The sequence below is a fragment of the Melanotaenia boesemani genome, chromosome 22 (genome assembly GCF_017639745.1).
Source record: "Melanotaenia boesemani isolate fMelBoe1 chromosome 22, fMelBoe1.pri, whole genome shotgun sequence".
Classification (NCBI taxonomy): domain Eukaryota; kingdom Metazoa; phylum Chordata; class Actinopteri; order Atheriniformes; family Melanotaeniidae; genus Melanotaenia; species Melanotaenia boesemani.
Window position 1 is genome coordinate 8,596,906 of NC_055703.1, and position 13,738 is coordinate 8,610,643.

Sequence of the window (13,738 nt, forward strand, 5' to 3'; positions counted from 1 at the left end):
AAATCTCAGCTGAAGATTAAACATTCTTACTAAGCACTGATGCTGGTTTTGTAGTTAGGTGATGTGATTATGTGATGAAGTGGGTCAATAAAAGACACTTTATATCAAAATCTTTCTTAGCAACAGCAGTCTTCAAATTTAAAGCGAGAAAACAGCTACATATTTTACCCAGATTAAACTGTTAAAAGTAAAGTGATTTAGTAACTTTTAATGGAGTGATCACTGCACACTCGAGCATGATTTGATACTTGATGACACTGAAGAGATAGATGTGGTGTCACATTAATACAGGCAATTAAAATTATTAGGGATTAGAGGTCTATATCACTATATAAACCTAATGCTTGCTTTTGATTAGTCATCAGTTAATCCTTAAGGTTGAATAAGGATTTCATTAGCATCATAGACATTTATTTAAATACAGGTTGGTCTATAGGTCACTTTTTATTGAATGCCATTGCACATTTAGTATCAAAAAGACCTCAACAGTTTGGTTTATCAATAATCGTCTCAAAAATACTAATATTTAAGCATGTATAAAATTAGAGTACATGTTGAGCTAAAGTCACTTACAAATGGCACAAACACCATAATTGCTCAAGTTCATATTTTACCAATATAAATATAGATCACCTTTTTGCAGTTCATGTGTAGACGTAATGCTGTAAAAGATAATGGAACCGGGAACCTGAAAAAGAGCACATTTAGGGAAATTACTTTGTGGGTGCAGAAACAACTTTCATGCTTACTCAGACAAAGCCTGTCAGCCCTTTTTAGCATTCAAAAGTGTTGTAAGATCAGCCAGAACATTCACACGAGCAAACATAAGCAATGGCAATCTGCATCACTTAGTCAGTCACTGATGAGTGCATTTCTTCTGCAGAGCTGTCATAGATTCTGCTCAGATGCAAAAAAATCGTTTTTCCAGTTCTCCTGGAGATGAGTGTAATTGAATTAGCCATAGGAGGGTTTTCCTGCTTCACCAGTTGGGAGGTAAGCACGCAGGATCTGATGCATGCAGTGCATCAATCTACGTAGTTGCATGCTCTGATTGGCAATATCAGTCCCATTTTAAGTTTTGGTGGAATTCCCCTTATGTGCTGAAAGTGATTGGCGGGGAGATGAACTCTGTTGCAGGAGACAGCAGAGATCGGTTCAAAGTTGCAATAACTCCAGTTCCCCTCTGAGTCATTTCATCAAGTGAAACTTAGATGTCACGTAGACGTTCTTCTGCTTCATCAAGTTAGCATAATTACTCAGTTTACAAGGCTGCAGAGGAAATTCTAATTAATTTGGTTCATATCGGTTTTATTTGGTGTATGCTGGAGTTTATATAAACTTTGCACAAATTTTAAGAAAATTTGTTTTTGGTTGATTTCTTTGTTGTGACTAAGCTTCTTGGTAATAAATCTTATACCACTGGAAAGCCTGTTTATTTCCCTTTTTAAAGGTTGTTACAATTTTAAGGAAAATGTATTTGTGGGATAAACTGAGCATGTGGGTTATACCCATGAAAAACTGAAGTGTGATCTTCCAGTGCCAAACTGTTTTTTTCTTCTTTAATCATCATCTTCAATAAACAACAAACAAGAGTCAGTATCAGAATAATGTTGTCATTTAATTACATGTAATTTAAATGTTTAAATTACATGTAATTAAATTTAAATGTTGACAATTTAACAGTTTATTTGTTATTATTAACAATCAGAGGTCTCAGCAGCAGGTGTTCAGTGGGGTTGAGGCCAGGACTGCAGGCAGGTCGTTCTATCCTCTCCATCCCCAAATTCTGCAGGTAGTCTCTGATAAACCTAGCTTTACTGGGGGAGTGAACATTGTCATCTTTGAGAACAGAGTTCGCTCCCAGACTGTGGAGATCTGGGATTGCCACTGACTGCAGAATCTCATTTCAATATCTCTGCACTGAGATTGCCTCTGGACCTCCATTGAGGACAAGCCTTGTTTTCCAGTTTCCAGTGCCACCCCACACCATCACACTGTTGTTACCCTGCTGGTGCAGCAATCAGCATCACATTCTCCATGTCTTCTCCACACTTTGACCATACAGTCAAACTGCTCTAGGAAGATTCTGGGCTCATCACTGAACATAACATTCCTCCACAAGTTCCAGTGCACATGTAGCGACACCAGCTCAAACAGGCCTGATGGTTAAAGGTAGTAATGGCAGGCCTCCCGGCAGCTTTATAAGACCAGAGACTGGCTGTGTGTAGTCTGTTGTAACTCAAAGGTGGCACAGGCCCTATTCAGATCAGTCAAACCAACCTCAACTGCTGTAGGCAAAACAGTGCAGGTTTATTTGTACAGAACATTTTGTGTACAAGACAACCAAAGGTGCTTTACATAAAACATTTAAAGCAAGGTGCACGAGAAACATCAAATAGAACGTTGAAAAGAGAAGAATTAAAACAAACTAAAAAGAATAAAAGAAAAAGAGAAAAAGAGAAACAGAACAAGAATACAGAATACATACAGTGGGTTACATATGATACAGACATCACTGTCTATGTACATATGTGGAAAGAAAAAGAACAGGAAAAACTATTTATCTGGCAAATAAAAGGGGTTTTAGACCTGATTCAGGCACCTTTTTGTTAACACATATAAAAATCCCATTAATTTAAAAGGGAAGAGAACAATTTTTAAAAATACAATGAAGCCAAATACATGCTAATATGTACAAGTACAAGTAGTACAAGTGCCCCATCTGGTGGAGACATGTTTGCAGGGGCCAGAGGACATGATTGTAATGACTGAAAGTGAACTGCAAATGGTAACCAAAACAGTTTTGTTTTAGCTTTTTTTTTTAAAAAAAACAAATCTCATTTTGTCTTTGCAAAATAGAAATAAAAAAAGATAATGCCTCAGTAGTTTAAATAAAACCAGCAGTTTTACTGAAACTTCAAAGAACTATAATTTTTCCTGTCCATAAACATGTAAGAGAAGAAACTATGAACATTAGACTAATGTACATAATAGCATACAGTATACCAGAGATGGGAAACAGATCATCAAGAAATGGCTAATATTGTTCATAAATTTGAGAAACAAGACAAAAAAGAAAAGTTATCTGTCAGAAGTGGGATTCGAACCCACGCCTCCAGAGGAGACTGCGACCTGAACGCAGCGCCTTAGACCGCTCGGCCATCCTGACAATGTGAACCAGCAGGAAACCTTCCACTTTTGTCCTGTCAAACTTGTATGGGAGTATGTTTTAGTCCACCACAGAGCTGGAGAGGAAACGCATTTAAGTTACATCTCAAATGATTTCAGACTCGACTTGGACTCGCAGTCAAAAGACTTGAGACCGCACGATTTGAGACTCATGAACAATCATATTTTTCATTATGATCTCCTGACTGCTGTCATTTCTCCAGACTAACACTGACTTAACGTCACACTGACACAGATGGTGCCGGCAGTGCATGTGCAGTTAATCAAAACATTGACAGTACCCAAAAAAACAAACAAAAAAACAAACAAAAAAAAACTACAGAGTGAGACATCGTCGTTTTCCCTATCTCTGCTGAGAGTCATGCAATAAAGTCCACCTGGGAAAAATATGGCAGCAGACCAGGGAACAAAACAGAGGCAGAGAACGTCAAAAGTCTGGGACAACTTGACATTAAACTTATAAAATAAATTAAATACATGTGAGATTTGTAAAGCGAACCTTGCGTACCAAGAAAGTATGTCTCCAAAGCTCGAACATTTAAAGAGGAGGTTCGTCGGACTTACAAAACAACCTCATTCAAGATTTCAAAGCTGAAAATGAAATAAGAGCCATTTAATAATTACGAGATACATAATCCGATAAGTGGACTAGTCGATTTAATAGTCGATGACTAATCGACTACCAGAGTTGGAGCCCTACAAAACAGTACTTAGCAGAAACCAAAAGGCTGCTTGGTCTAGTTAACCTCTTGAACAAAAAAAGGTGAGAAAGAAGAACACTTGGTGGATTTACTTATATGAGCACACTACTTGTATCTAGAAAAATGTGGGGAAATATTTGCATCATATATTCTAGTACTTAGAGGACCCTCCTGAACAAACAATAAAGTATCATGGGATTCTGAAATATAGGACACAGTGAAACAATGATGACATGAATATTAAAATGAATAAATGACAGATTGTGCGCCCCAACATAACTCGTCCCTCCCCCCCTCTCGTAGCGCACGGAACATGACAGGTTCCGGTGTAGTGCCGAAAAAAGCACCCCTGCCGTGAAAGGCACACCATCTTAGGGAGCGTAGTGACACCCAGTCGCCTGTAGATGGCGGATATTCATGTTTAATACCCATGAGAACTTACCAAGATGATCTACCAGTCTGTTGATAGTGATTGAAAAAAAGAAATTTTATAACAGTAATACTAAGATAGTACATGGTCTGACTGTACTCTCAAAAGTTTACATTTTACTATCACCGATGATCTGCCTGAACTATATGTAAAATAAATCGTTAGAGTATAAAATAGCGGGTTTGCGGTGTTTTATAATAGCATAATGTGTAATTTTTATACAGTCCTTGTATTTGTGATGCCTTGGTGATCACATATTTGACTGTCAGTAAGTCTTGACACACACATGCCCGAACGAATTACACACCACAAACAGCCTGTTTGACTCTGGGTCAGTAAGAACAGACTGGTAGTGGTGGCTGCTGTTGAGAACTTAAAGCTTGTTACATACTCCACAAGAGCAGTGACCTTTGTTTTTGTCCATAGGGACGAAGGGGGGTGAATATGAGCAGTATGAACTCAAGCATGTAGCGTATTGAAGCTGCAATATTCACCAAGCACAGCAGAGGGCGCTGCCGACAGCTTGTCCTGAAGGGGGTGCTTTTCACGGCAGGGTGTTTTTCTGGACACAACACCTGTCAGGTCAATCAAGCAATGAGGGGTTAGAGGCATTGTTAATATTTTTCTGTATATTTCACCATTTAATTTCAAACACAAGGAAAGGTTGCCAGTCGGGGCTCTATTTTTTCTTATTTATTTATTTATACATACATACATTTCACAGCGGCGCCTCCCTCGCGTGACAGTTGTAGCATCAAGTCTTTAGCATTCAGCACCTTATCCCAAACTACGTGAGAGGGAACGGCATACATAGATGTTCCATTCTGACAAAAGTAACTTAAACCTACAGACAAAGCTATTGTGTGTTCTTCTGAGCTGGTTCACTAAACTGCTAGAACACCGGCTCTGTGCAACCCCGTCAAGATATGCGATCAAGATATCACTGTTGGTATATCAACCTGTGTATTGAAGCTATGACATCATAATGACGGACTGAATCATGACGAAGGAAGTCACATATTTGGGAAAATGGTCAGCAGGCCCCAGCGAGGATCGAACTCGCGACCCCTGGTTTACAAGACCAGTGCTCTAACCACTGAGCTATGGAGCCGGCTTCACGACACAGAGACGATGTCTTTTTCCCATTTATTGACGATGACTTATGTTATATTTCATATGTTGTCCTTACGGTGTACCTCAGGATTTTTTAAGAAAAGCATACCCGGTTTATTTAAATAAAACATTCATAATCTGTAATTCCAGTTCAAACCAAAGAACAAACCCTTTATTAATGAAATGAGGGAAGCATACCGCCTGCTGCGTACAACTTGAACTCAGTAGATGCAAAAGAGAAAGATGACCGTGCAAAACGGAAAAGATGTCCCCAAGACATATTGACAATGATAATTAAAACTGCTGCACTGGTTATAATCTCCAAAGTTTACATCTGATCAGACTGGAAATATCTCTCAATACAAGACAGAGCACATATTTCAAATAATAGATATTAGTTGGCAACATTGTTTGACAACAGCTGAAGAAGATGAGGAGTTTAAATCTGATTTTTTTGTCACACACTTCATTGCAAGTGAATGATGGCCAAACTGCTCCAGAGGTGCGATTACACTTTTGTCCCTGGACAGACCTGGCATGCTGGACACTGGGACACTGAGACCAAAGAGTAGAGTTTACACTCGTAAACACAGGAATTACAAAAACTAAAAGTTTTCAAAACACTGAAATATACGACAATGAAATCATATAATATAATAGTTTATTCCATAAACTAGCTGATTTCACTATTGCGTCAAGTACAAATTATGTCAAATTATTATTATTATTATTATAAACACAAGAAACAGATATTGTGAACAGTCCATTCTTGTTAATACCATCAATTTAAACTTGAAAATAGCTATATTTTAATTTTCTATGAGCCTTAAAGTTGTAATAACATCAATGTGTAACTACTAAATATATATATAATATGCTAGTGAAAAGAAAATAAAAAAAATGCAGCTAACTATTTGATTTCTGATAAATTGATATTGTACACAGTCTGATGTACAGTGATTTTCTTTTTCCTTCTTTATAAATGTGAAGTCTATTTTGACCATGACAAACAGTGTAAACATAATGTTTTAATGCCTGTTACACTAAAAATGATCCTCACATTTGAGTAACAGATACTAAATGATAAATCTGGTTGTAGTTGAAGGCTGTTGTTAATATATTAGGAGTTATAGTAAAATTTTCATTTTATGTTTAAAGATAATTAAAACTAAGCCCTGAATGTTTCTTACTGTTGCTTTAAAATACCCTGTAAATTGTGAGGCTTTGACACACTCATTCATCCACCTGCTACCCCATTATCTCCCTTAACTTGATGGGTCAGGTGTATAAGCAATTTTGTGTCAAGTCCATTATTAACAACCCCAACTTTATCAATGCACCTGACCTGTTGGAGTTTATTCAAATTGGAGACATGAGTCCTTACATCAGAATTGGATGATGTGGAGGCAATTGTGTGGTCTACATTTTTCTTTATGTAGTGCTCACTGTGTAAATAATGTCATATTGTAAATTCATTTTACTCAAATCAAATTAATTCAATAGCTTGCCAAGTTCTGCACAATGACCCATTAATTTTAAATAAAATTTAATGTATATCATACATTTTTAAATACAATAATCAGTTGATTATTTCTGAAAATCTAGATAGTTTTTTAAAGCTTAATTGGATGTGCCACCCGTTTCCTGGTCTGTGCTCTTGCCCCGCCCCCCTCACCCTTTAGATCCGCCCCTAAACAGAGTTCACCAACACCACCAAGAGGGACATTTTCTAAAGCTATTGGGCAGTGGACTTTATCCCATTCTTGACTTACTTTTACCAAAATGCCCGTCTTCTTTGCACTTTTCAGCTTGTTCGTTAAAGCGCTTATAATTATCACATTTCTTCTTGTCGCAGCTTTTCTTTGTTACTGCTTGTATGTAAAGTACATACATATGAAATTTGACCACATACCCGGACCACCGAGAGACAGGTAAGACAAAATGGTTGTTGTTATTTACTTTTATGACTGTTCTAAAATACCACATCACCTGCGACCCTCCGCTTTTCTCCTCAGTTTCTTACTGGGACATGCACCGACGTTTCTGAGGTCAATTAAAAATGACAAACTCCTTCACGACAATTTGCTGGAGTGGTAAGTGAAGGCGATAAATACTAAATAAAGTTTCAGTAAAGTGTGTTTGTCCGGTGTTCTGTCGAAACGTGTTGTGCGCATATGGTAGCATGTCTCGATAAAAACTAATTGGGTTTACCTTAGTCTATTTTAACTTGTCCTATTTGTAACACATGTATTATTTCCAAACAAACAAACTAAATGAGCATATCGTTTACAGGACCGAGACTTACGGACCAGTTTTCAGGATAAACATTCTGCATTATGTTAGTCTGTGCACCTCCTGTCCAGAGGCAACAAAGGTAAACACCTGTTGCACAAAAGTGCACACATACAAATACATAAACTACACACAAGTCAGGCAGAGTTGAGGTTGAAATATATGCAATGCATCATTTGATTATTACGTGTTTTGATGGTTCTGATTTCAGGAAATCTTGATGTCATCAAAGTACCCCAAGGATAAGCTGGTCTATAAGAAACTCTTTTACCTGTTTGGTGAAAGGTAGGCTTCAGATTGTCAGACCTCATTATAAATTATAGTGATAACCAAACATGTTGTCAGACTGCTTCAGCAATAATAAAGAAAAAGTAGTGTTTTTTTGTGATATTGTTATTTGTAGAATTTTCCAACCTGACTCTATAAGATAATGCATCCAATATGCATTTTCAGTTTGGGTTATAAGCATGTCTTTAGTGATGTCAGATGAATTACAACCCTCTGAGTGTATCTATGTACCTGTCACCTCTCTAGATTCTTTGGCAACGGCCTTGTAACAGCACAAGATCATGAGCTCTGGTACAAACAACGGAGGATCATGGACCCTGCATTCAGCAGCTTGTTAGTTACTCAGTTTTTATTTATTTAATCAATATATTAAGACCAGTGGGGGCATAATATTTATTCATTTATTGTGGTGCTGGTATGTGCTGTCACTTTGTCTGAAATAATCATTTCTTCCAGGTATCTCAGAGGTCTAATGGGGACCTTTAATGAGAGAGCAGATAAACTGATGGATAAACTCGGAGACATTGCTGATAATAATGTTGAGGCAAACATGCTGCATCTTTTTAACTGTGTTACGATGGATGTTATTGCCAAGGTATCCAACACTTGTTACTTCATTGTGATGAAAACACAACATTTCTAATCCTGCTCTAACATGTTATTAATGAATTTGTACTTTTTCTAATAACTTTCAGGTTGCTTTTGGTGTGGATTTAGACCTCCTGACTAGTAGCTCACCTTTCCCTAAAGCCGTTGAGACGTGTTTGAAAGGGTTGGTGTACTATGTTAGGGACTTTTTCTTTGAGGTATTACGGTGGATTTTTTTTATTTAGAATTTTTTAATTTAGATTGTGCAAATTGTTGTTATCAGCAATGTGACATTTTAAATTTGTAATTCCAGTTCAATCCAAAGAACAGACCTTACATTAAAGAAGTAAAGGAAGCATGCCGCCTGCTGCGTACAACTGGAGCTCAGTGGATCCACAAAAGAAAGATGGCCATACAGAACGGTGAAGATGTCCCCAAAGACATCCTCACAATGATCATCAAAACTGCTGCTGCAGGTTAGTATTAAAAAAGGAGGGAACATAAAAAAAAAACATCTATGATGCAGCATTATTTGGATGCATCTCAGAACTGTAATGTGGTTTGTGCATTTATTTTGACATGTTAGTGTAGTAGACGTGGAAGACTAGTACTTTCAATAGTTTCTAGTTTCAGAGATTTAAATGGCTAACTTGTGCATTTTCCTGTATTAAGAGGAAAACATGACTGCAGAAGATGAGGAGTTCATGTTGGACAATTTTATCACTTTCTTCATTGCGGGTAAGTTTGATGTTTCTGCTTCTATCTACACAGACTTGCAGTATCTAGATCATGTATCTAGTTCCCAAACTGGGGAAGATATGACAGTTTTTATGACATGGACAAATTTGTTAAAAGCAAAGAATAATGAATTAACAACAGAGTTCACACACACACAAAAACAAAGATAAGAAAATATGTTGAAGCATATCTTGCCCTAGGCTTGACAAGGTATTGGTCAAGTAATGGTAACAGTCTATGGTGGGTAATAAAGAGACTACTATGTCTTATTCTATGATGCTGCCATGTGATTGGTAAAAGGTAGTGGAGACCCCCCCAAACATTGACAATAACATAATAACAATAACATTACCTGGACATTAAACTTTAGGCAAAAAAAAAAAAAAAAACACACACACACAATGTTGCAAAAAGTCTGATTATAGTAGTTGTCTTTATTAACACTAACTTGTAAGATCTCTATTTGAGATAAACTTTTAAAGTCTACTACTTTGGTTTAGTGGCAACAAATTCAGTCACTTCATTGTGAGTTGTGTGTTGCTTCATTTCAGGGCAAGAAACAACAGCCAATCAGCTAGCTTTCTGTGTCATGGAGCTTGGAAGACATCCTGAAATCCTGGAGAAGTAAGAACTGTCAATGCACTGCATGATAGGTTTGTCATAGAGCTGGTGAGCGGTAGTTTCTCAAGTAGTTTATTTTTCAGATTGAAGAAAGAGGTGGATGATGTCATTGGGATGAAACAGGACATAAGCTACGATGACCTCGGCAAACTGATTTACCTCTCACAGGTTAAGTCAGCCTTTCTTCTTATAACAGACATGCTAAACCAGGATCATTCACCTGCTTCTTTGTCAACATGTTTTCATTTATGTGTTTATTCTGTGAATAAACTGCTAATTCAACATGTAAACTTCCATTTTGTAACCCTCTTCAAGGTACTAAAAGAGACTCTGAGGATCTACCCGACAGCTCCAGGGACGTCCCGTTATATTATGGAAGACATGGTCATTGATGGTATCCGCATACCCGGGGGTGTAACCTGTTTTGTGAGTATTTTGCCTCAGTATGTTGTAGCATTAAGGCAATAAACAGGTGTCTAATTTATATGTATGACTGATAGATAGAATAAAAGCTTTTTATAGATTATTTACAAAATATAGTAACATACTGCCGTCTCTCAAAGTGACATAAGTTATTTTGAAATTTAGTTCAGCTCTTATGTGAGTGGGAGGACGGAGAAATTCTTCAAGGACCCACTTACATTTGATCCAGACAGGTTTCACCCAGATGCTCCCAAGTAAGTAAAATACGCTTTTCACCAAAAAGCTTTTTTTTTTAGTCTAACATGTCCGACCTGGCATTACAGTGGCAGGTGACACAAATAAAAGTCTTTTATCTCTCTTTTTTTTCTTCTTCTATCAAGGCCTTATTACTGCTACTACCCTTTTGCCCTGGGTCCACGCTCATGCCTGGGACAGAACTTTGCTCAGGTGGGTTGGACATAAGTATTTGTACACATACCCACAACACATATAAACACTCACTGAGCATAGTGGGTCATGGTTTGATTTCAGATGGAGGCCAAAGTGGTGATGGCCAAGCTGCTCCAGAGGTTCGATTTCACCCCTCTCCCAGGAGAGACCTTTGACATCCTGGACACTGGGACACTGAGACCAAAGAGTGGAGTTGTCTGCACTGTCCAACACAGGAATTACACAAACTAAGAGGTTAAACATTGATATTGGTCCATAAACTAGTTGATTTCAATATTACTTCATGTAAAAGTACAAATATTGCGACACTCAGACAATGAACACAAAAAACAGGTTTTGTAATTTAAATACCATCATTTATACTTAGAAATAACTATATTTTCATTTTTTTGTCAGCCTTGAACTTGTAATAACACTAATACGTAACTACTGAATATCTGTTTTTATGCTAAATAAAATAAAATGCAGCTAAATATGTGACTTTAGACATTTATATTGCACACAGTCTGCTGTGTAGTGATTTTTATTTTTATTTATTTTTGAATATGACTCTTGTTTCATTTTGACTATCACAGACAGAACATGATGCTTTAAAACCTGGAACTCTAAAAATGATGCTAACATTTTTGACAATTTTGTTATTCTACTTTGTGATGACTTATAGATGCTAAACGATGAATCTGGTTGTAGTTGAAGACTGGTGTTAATATATTTGGAGTTATGGTAAAATTTTCATTTTATGTTTAAATATGATTAAAACTAAGCCCTGAAAATGTGTTATTGTTGTTTCAAAATAAATTGTGAGGCTTCAGTACACTCTTCATCCACCTTACTCTCCCTCATCTTGATGGGTCAGTGACACGTGTATTATTAGCAACTTACAAAAATCCCGCTTACAAACTTTTTATTAAGATTGTGGCATTCATGAAAATATTTGTATATTGGATTTTCTCTGTGCTATGAACAATTTTACTCATTTTTTGTGATTTTATGTTCATTTCACGTTGGGCGAGTTTGACTTTATTATCTTTTCCTCTTCCTCCATTACACATCACAGATCTTTCTCCCAAAACATCTTTAAATTCCTGGAGCCCTTATTATCCCATTTATCTATCCCACACTGTAACGTTAAGCCGTAATGCGTAATGCTGTTTCCATCTTCAAGTTTAATCCTGGTGGTACAAATTTAAATTTTTAGTTATTTCAAGAAATCTGACTTTCATCCAAAGTTTAATTATCTGAACATTTTGCTTATATATGACATAAACGCACCCTCATTGTCAGCAACGGTACGTATCCTATTTCGGGGCCTCTTTTTATAGAACATCCTGTACTGATCAATGCATTCTGACACAAAAAAGAATACAGTTGTTAACCCCGGTTAACTTCCTGTATACAGCTTGTGTGCTTTCATCCAGATCTCTTTATAGTATTATATGATGGGGTACAATGTATTTTGTGAGAATGGTAATAATCAAAAAGAGTAAATGGAAACAACATTAAATGGCAATTTGCAATGTTAACTATAGCAGCTGATTGTCTTTACTCCAGTGTTCAGCTATTTTAGCCATTTCAAAGGACATGTAGTATAATGTTGGGTCTAGTAGCCCCAGGCCCTCTTTGTCCCTTGGTAAACATATTTTATCCAGTTTTATTCTGGGATTTTCACCCATCTCATTAGAAGTCTTTAATCATTGGGCCATTTTGTTTAAAAATCTGCAGTGATATTGTAACTGGTAACATCATCAGTATATAGTTCTTCTGTCTTATAACTACATTATTTATTACACTGACCTTCCCCATAAAGTAGGTTTAATTTTACCCCATTTATCTATCCAACATGGAATATTGAAGTTGATCCATGCAGCATTTAGAAGACTGCCCTTCTTCAATCTTATGTCTCACAAATAGACCTCCCATCATATAAAGAAACTTGTAAAAAGTAAACCATGATAACAGCCATCTTAAACTTACGAGAGAAGATAAAGTCAAACATTAAATTTATTCCAATAAAGTGCAATTGAACAGTGAGACACATGGAAATGATGGACTTTAAACAGCTATGAAAGCGTTGTTTGAGAATAAGATAAGAAAACCTTTCTTATATTCAAGGGGGAACAGCTTGGGGGCTACATCAACACTAACATGTTCTTGATCACAATGCAGCATTCATACAGTATCCTGCCAACTACCGAGGTGGGCAATGAGGGGCCAGATTATTTACATTTTATGAAAAGGACAAATAATGTCATAAAATCACCAGATGTGATGACTCCAAAGTTGAACAGCCAATAACGCTGAAGAAACACTGAGATGACTGTGATTTAGCTCAAAGCAAGTTTTTCTCATCATTGATGAAGTTTATTTGAACATTAAAGCAAAAATAAAAAGGAAATAAAACCCAAAAAGTATGTGTTGTTTTTGAAGTATACGTAAAGTTTTGTAAAGTTTATTTATAAAGTACTTTTCACAGATAAAAATCACAAACTGCTGTACAAATAATGGGTGCAATAAAGCAAGATATTTAATTTATGAAATTAATAATAACCATCAACAAAAAGCTTTCCTGAATAAATTAGTTTTCAAATGCTTTTTAAAAGAGTCCACAGAGTCCACCACACAGAGGGACAGGGACAAGTCATTCCGGACTCTGGGGTCTGGCCTGAAAAGCCAGGTCTCCCCTGTTGCTGCTTTGTTCTGTGTGCCTTTGCACAGAAAGACTCTTTCAACCAGTCAACAGACTGTAGAGTCAATCTCCCCAAGGTCCCCAAAGAGCAGAATGATATAAATCAGATATATTAGATGACCATTTTAGTTGTAATAATCAGCTAATCATTTCTGAAATATGAGACTTTCTTATTTATTTATTTAGAAGGTCTCATTTACATGTCCCACCCTTTTGGGT

General features: G+C 36.7%; 1 protein-coding gene and 2 non-coding genes across 3 annotated transcripts; 1 reads left to right on the forward strand and 2 right to left on the reverse strand.

Moving 5' to 3' along the window:
* Positions 1-3,086: 3,086 nt before the first annotated feature.
* On the reverse strand, positions 3,087-3,169 carry trnal-cag. The gene has a single exon. It is a non-coding gene; the product is annotated as a tRNA-Leu (tRNA).
* Positions 3,170-5,358: 2,189 nt separating this feature from the next.
* trnat-ugu lies at positions 5,359-5,431 on the reverse strand. The gene has a single exon. It is a non-coding gene; the product is annotated as a tRNA-Thr (tRNA).
* Positions 5,432-7,137: 1,706 nt separating this feature from the next.
* Positions 7,138-11,654, forward strand: LOC121633910 (cholesterol 24-hydroxylase-like). Its single transcript, XM_041976241.1, has 15 exons — positions 7,138-7,364; positions 7,449-7,526; positions 7,726-7,807; positions 7,937-8,010; positions 8,260-8,346; positions 8,470-8,608; positions 8,709-8,819; positions 8,915-9,077; positions 9,274-9,339; positions 9,891-9,963; positions 10,044-10,128; positions 10,276-10,386; positions 10,549-10,637; positions 10,764-10,830; positions 10,915-11,654. The coding sequence occupies exons 1-15, from the start codon at positions 7,216-7,218 to the stop codon at positions 11,062-11,064; spliced, it is 1,524 nt and encodes a 507-aa protein (XP_041832175.1). The 5' UTR covers positions 7,138-7,215; the 3' UTR covers positions 11,065-11,654.
* The last annotated feature ends 2,084 nt before the right edge of the window (positions 11,655-13,738 follow it).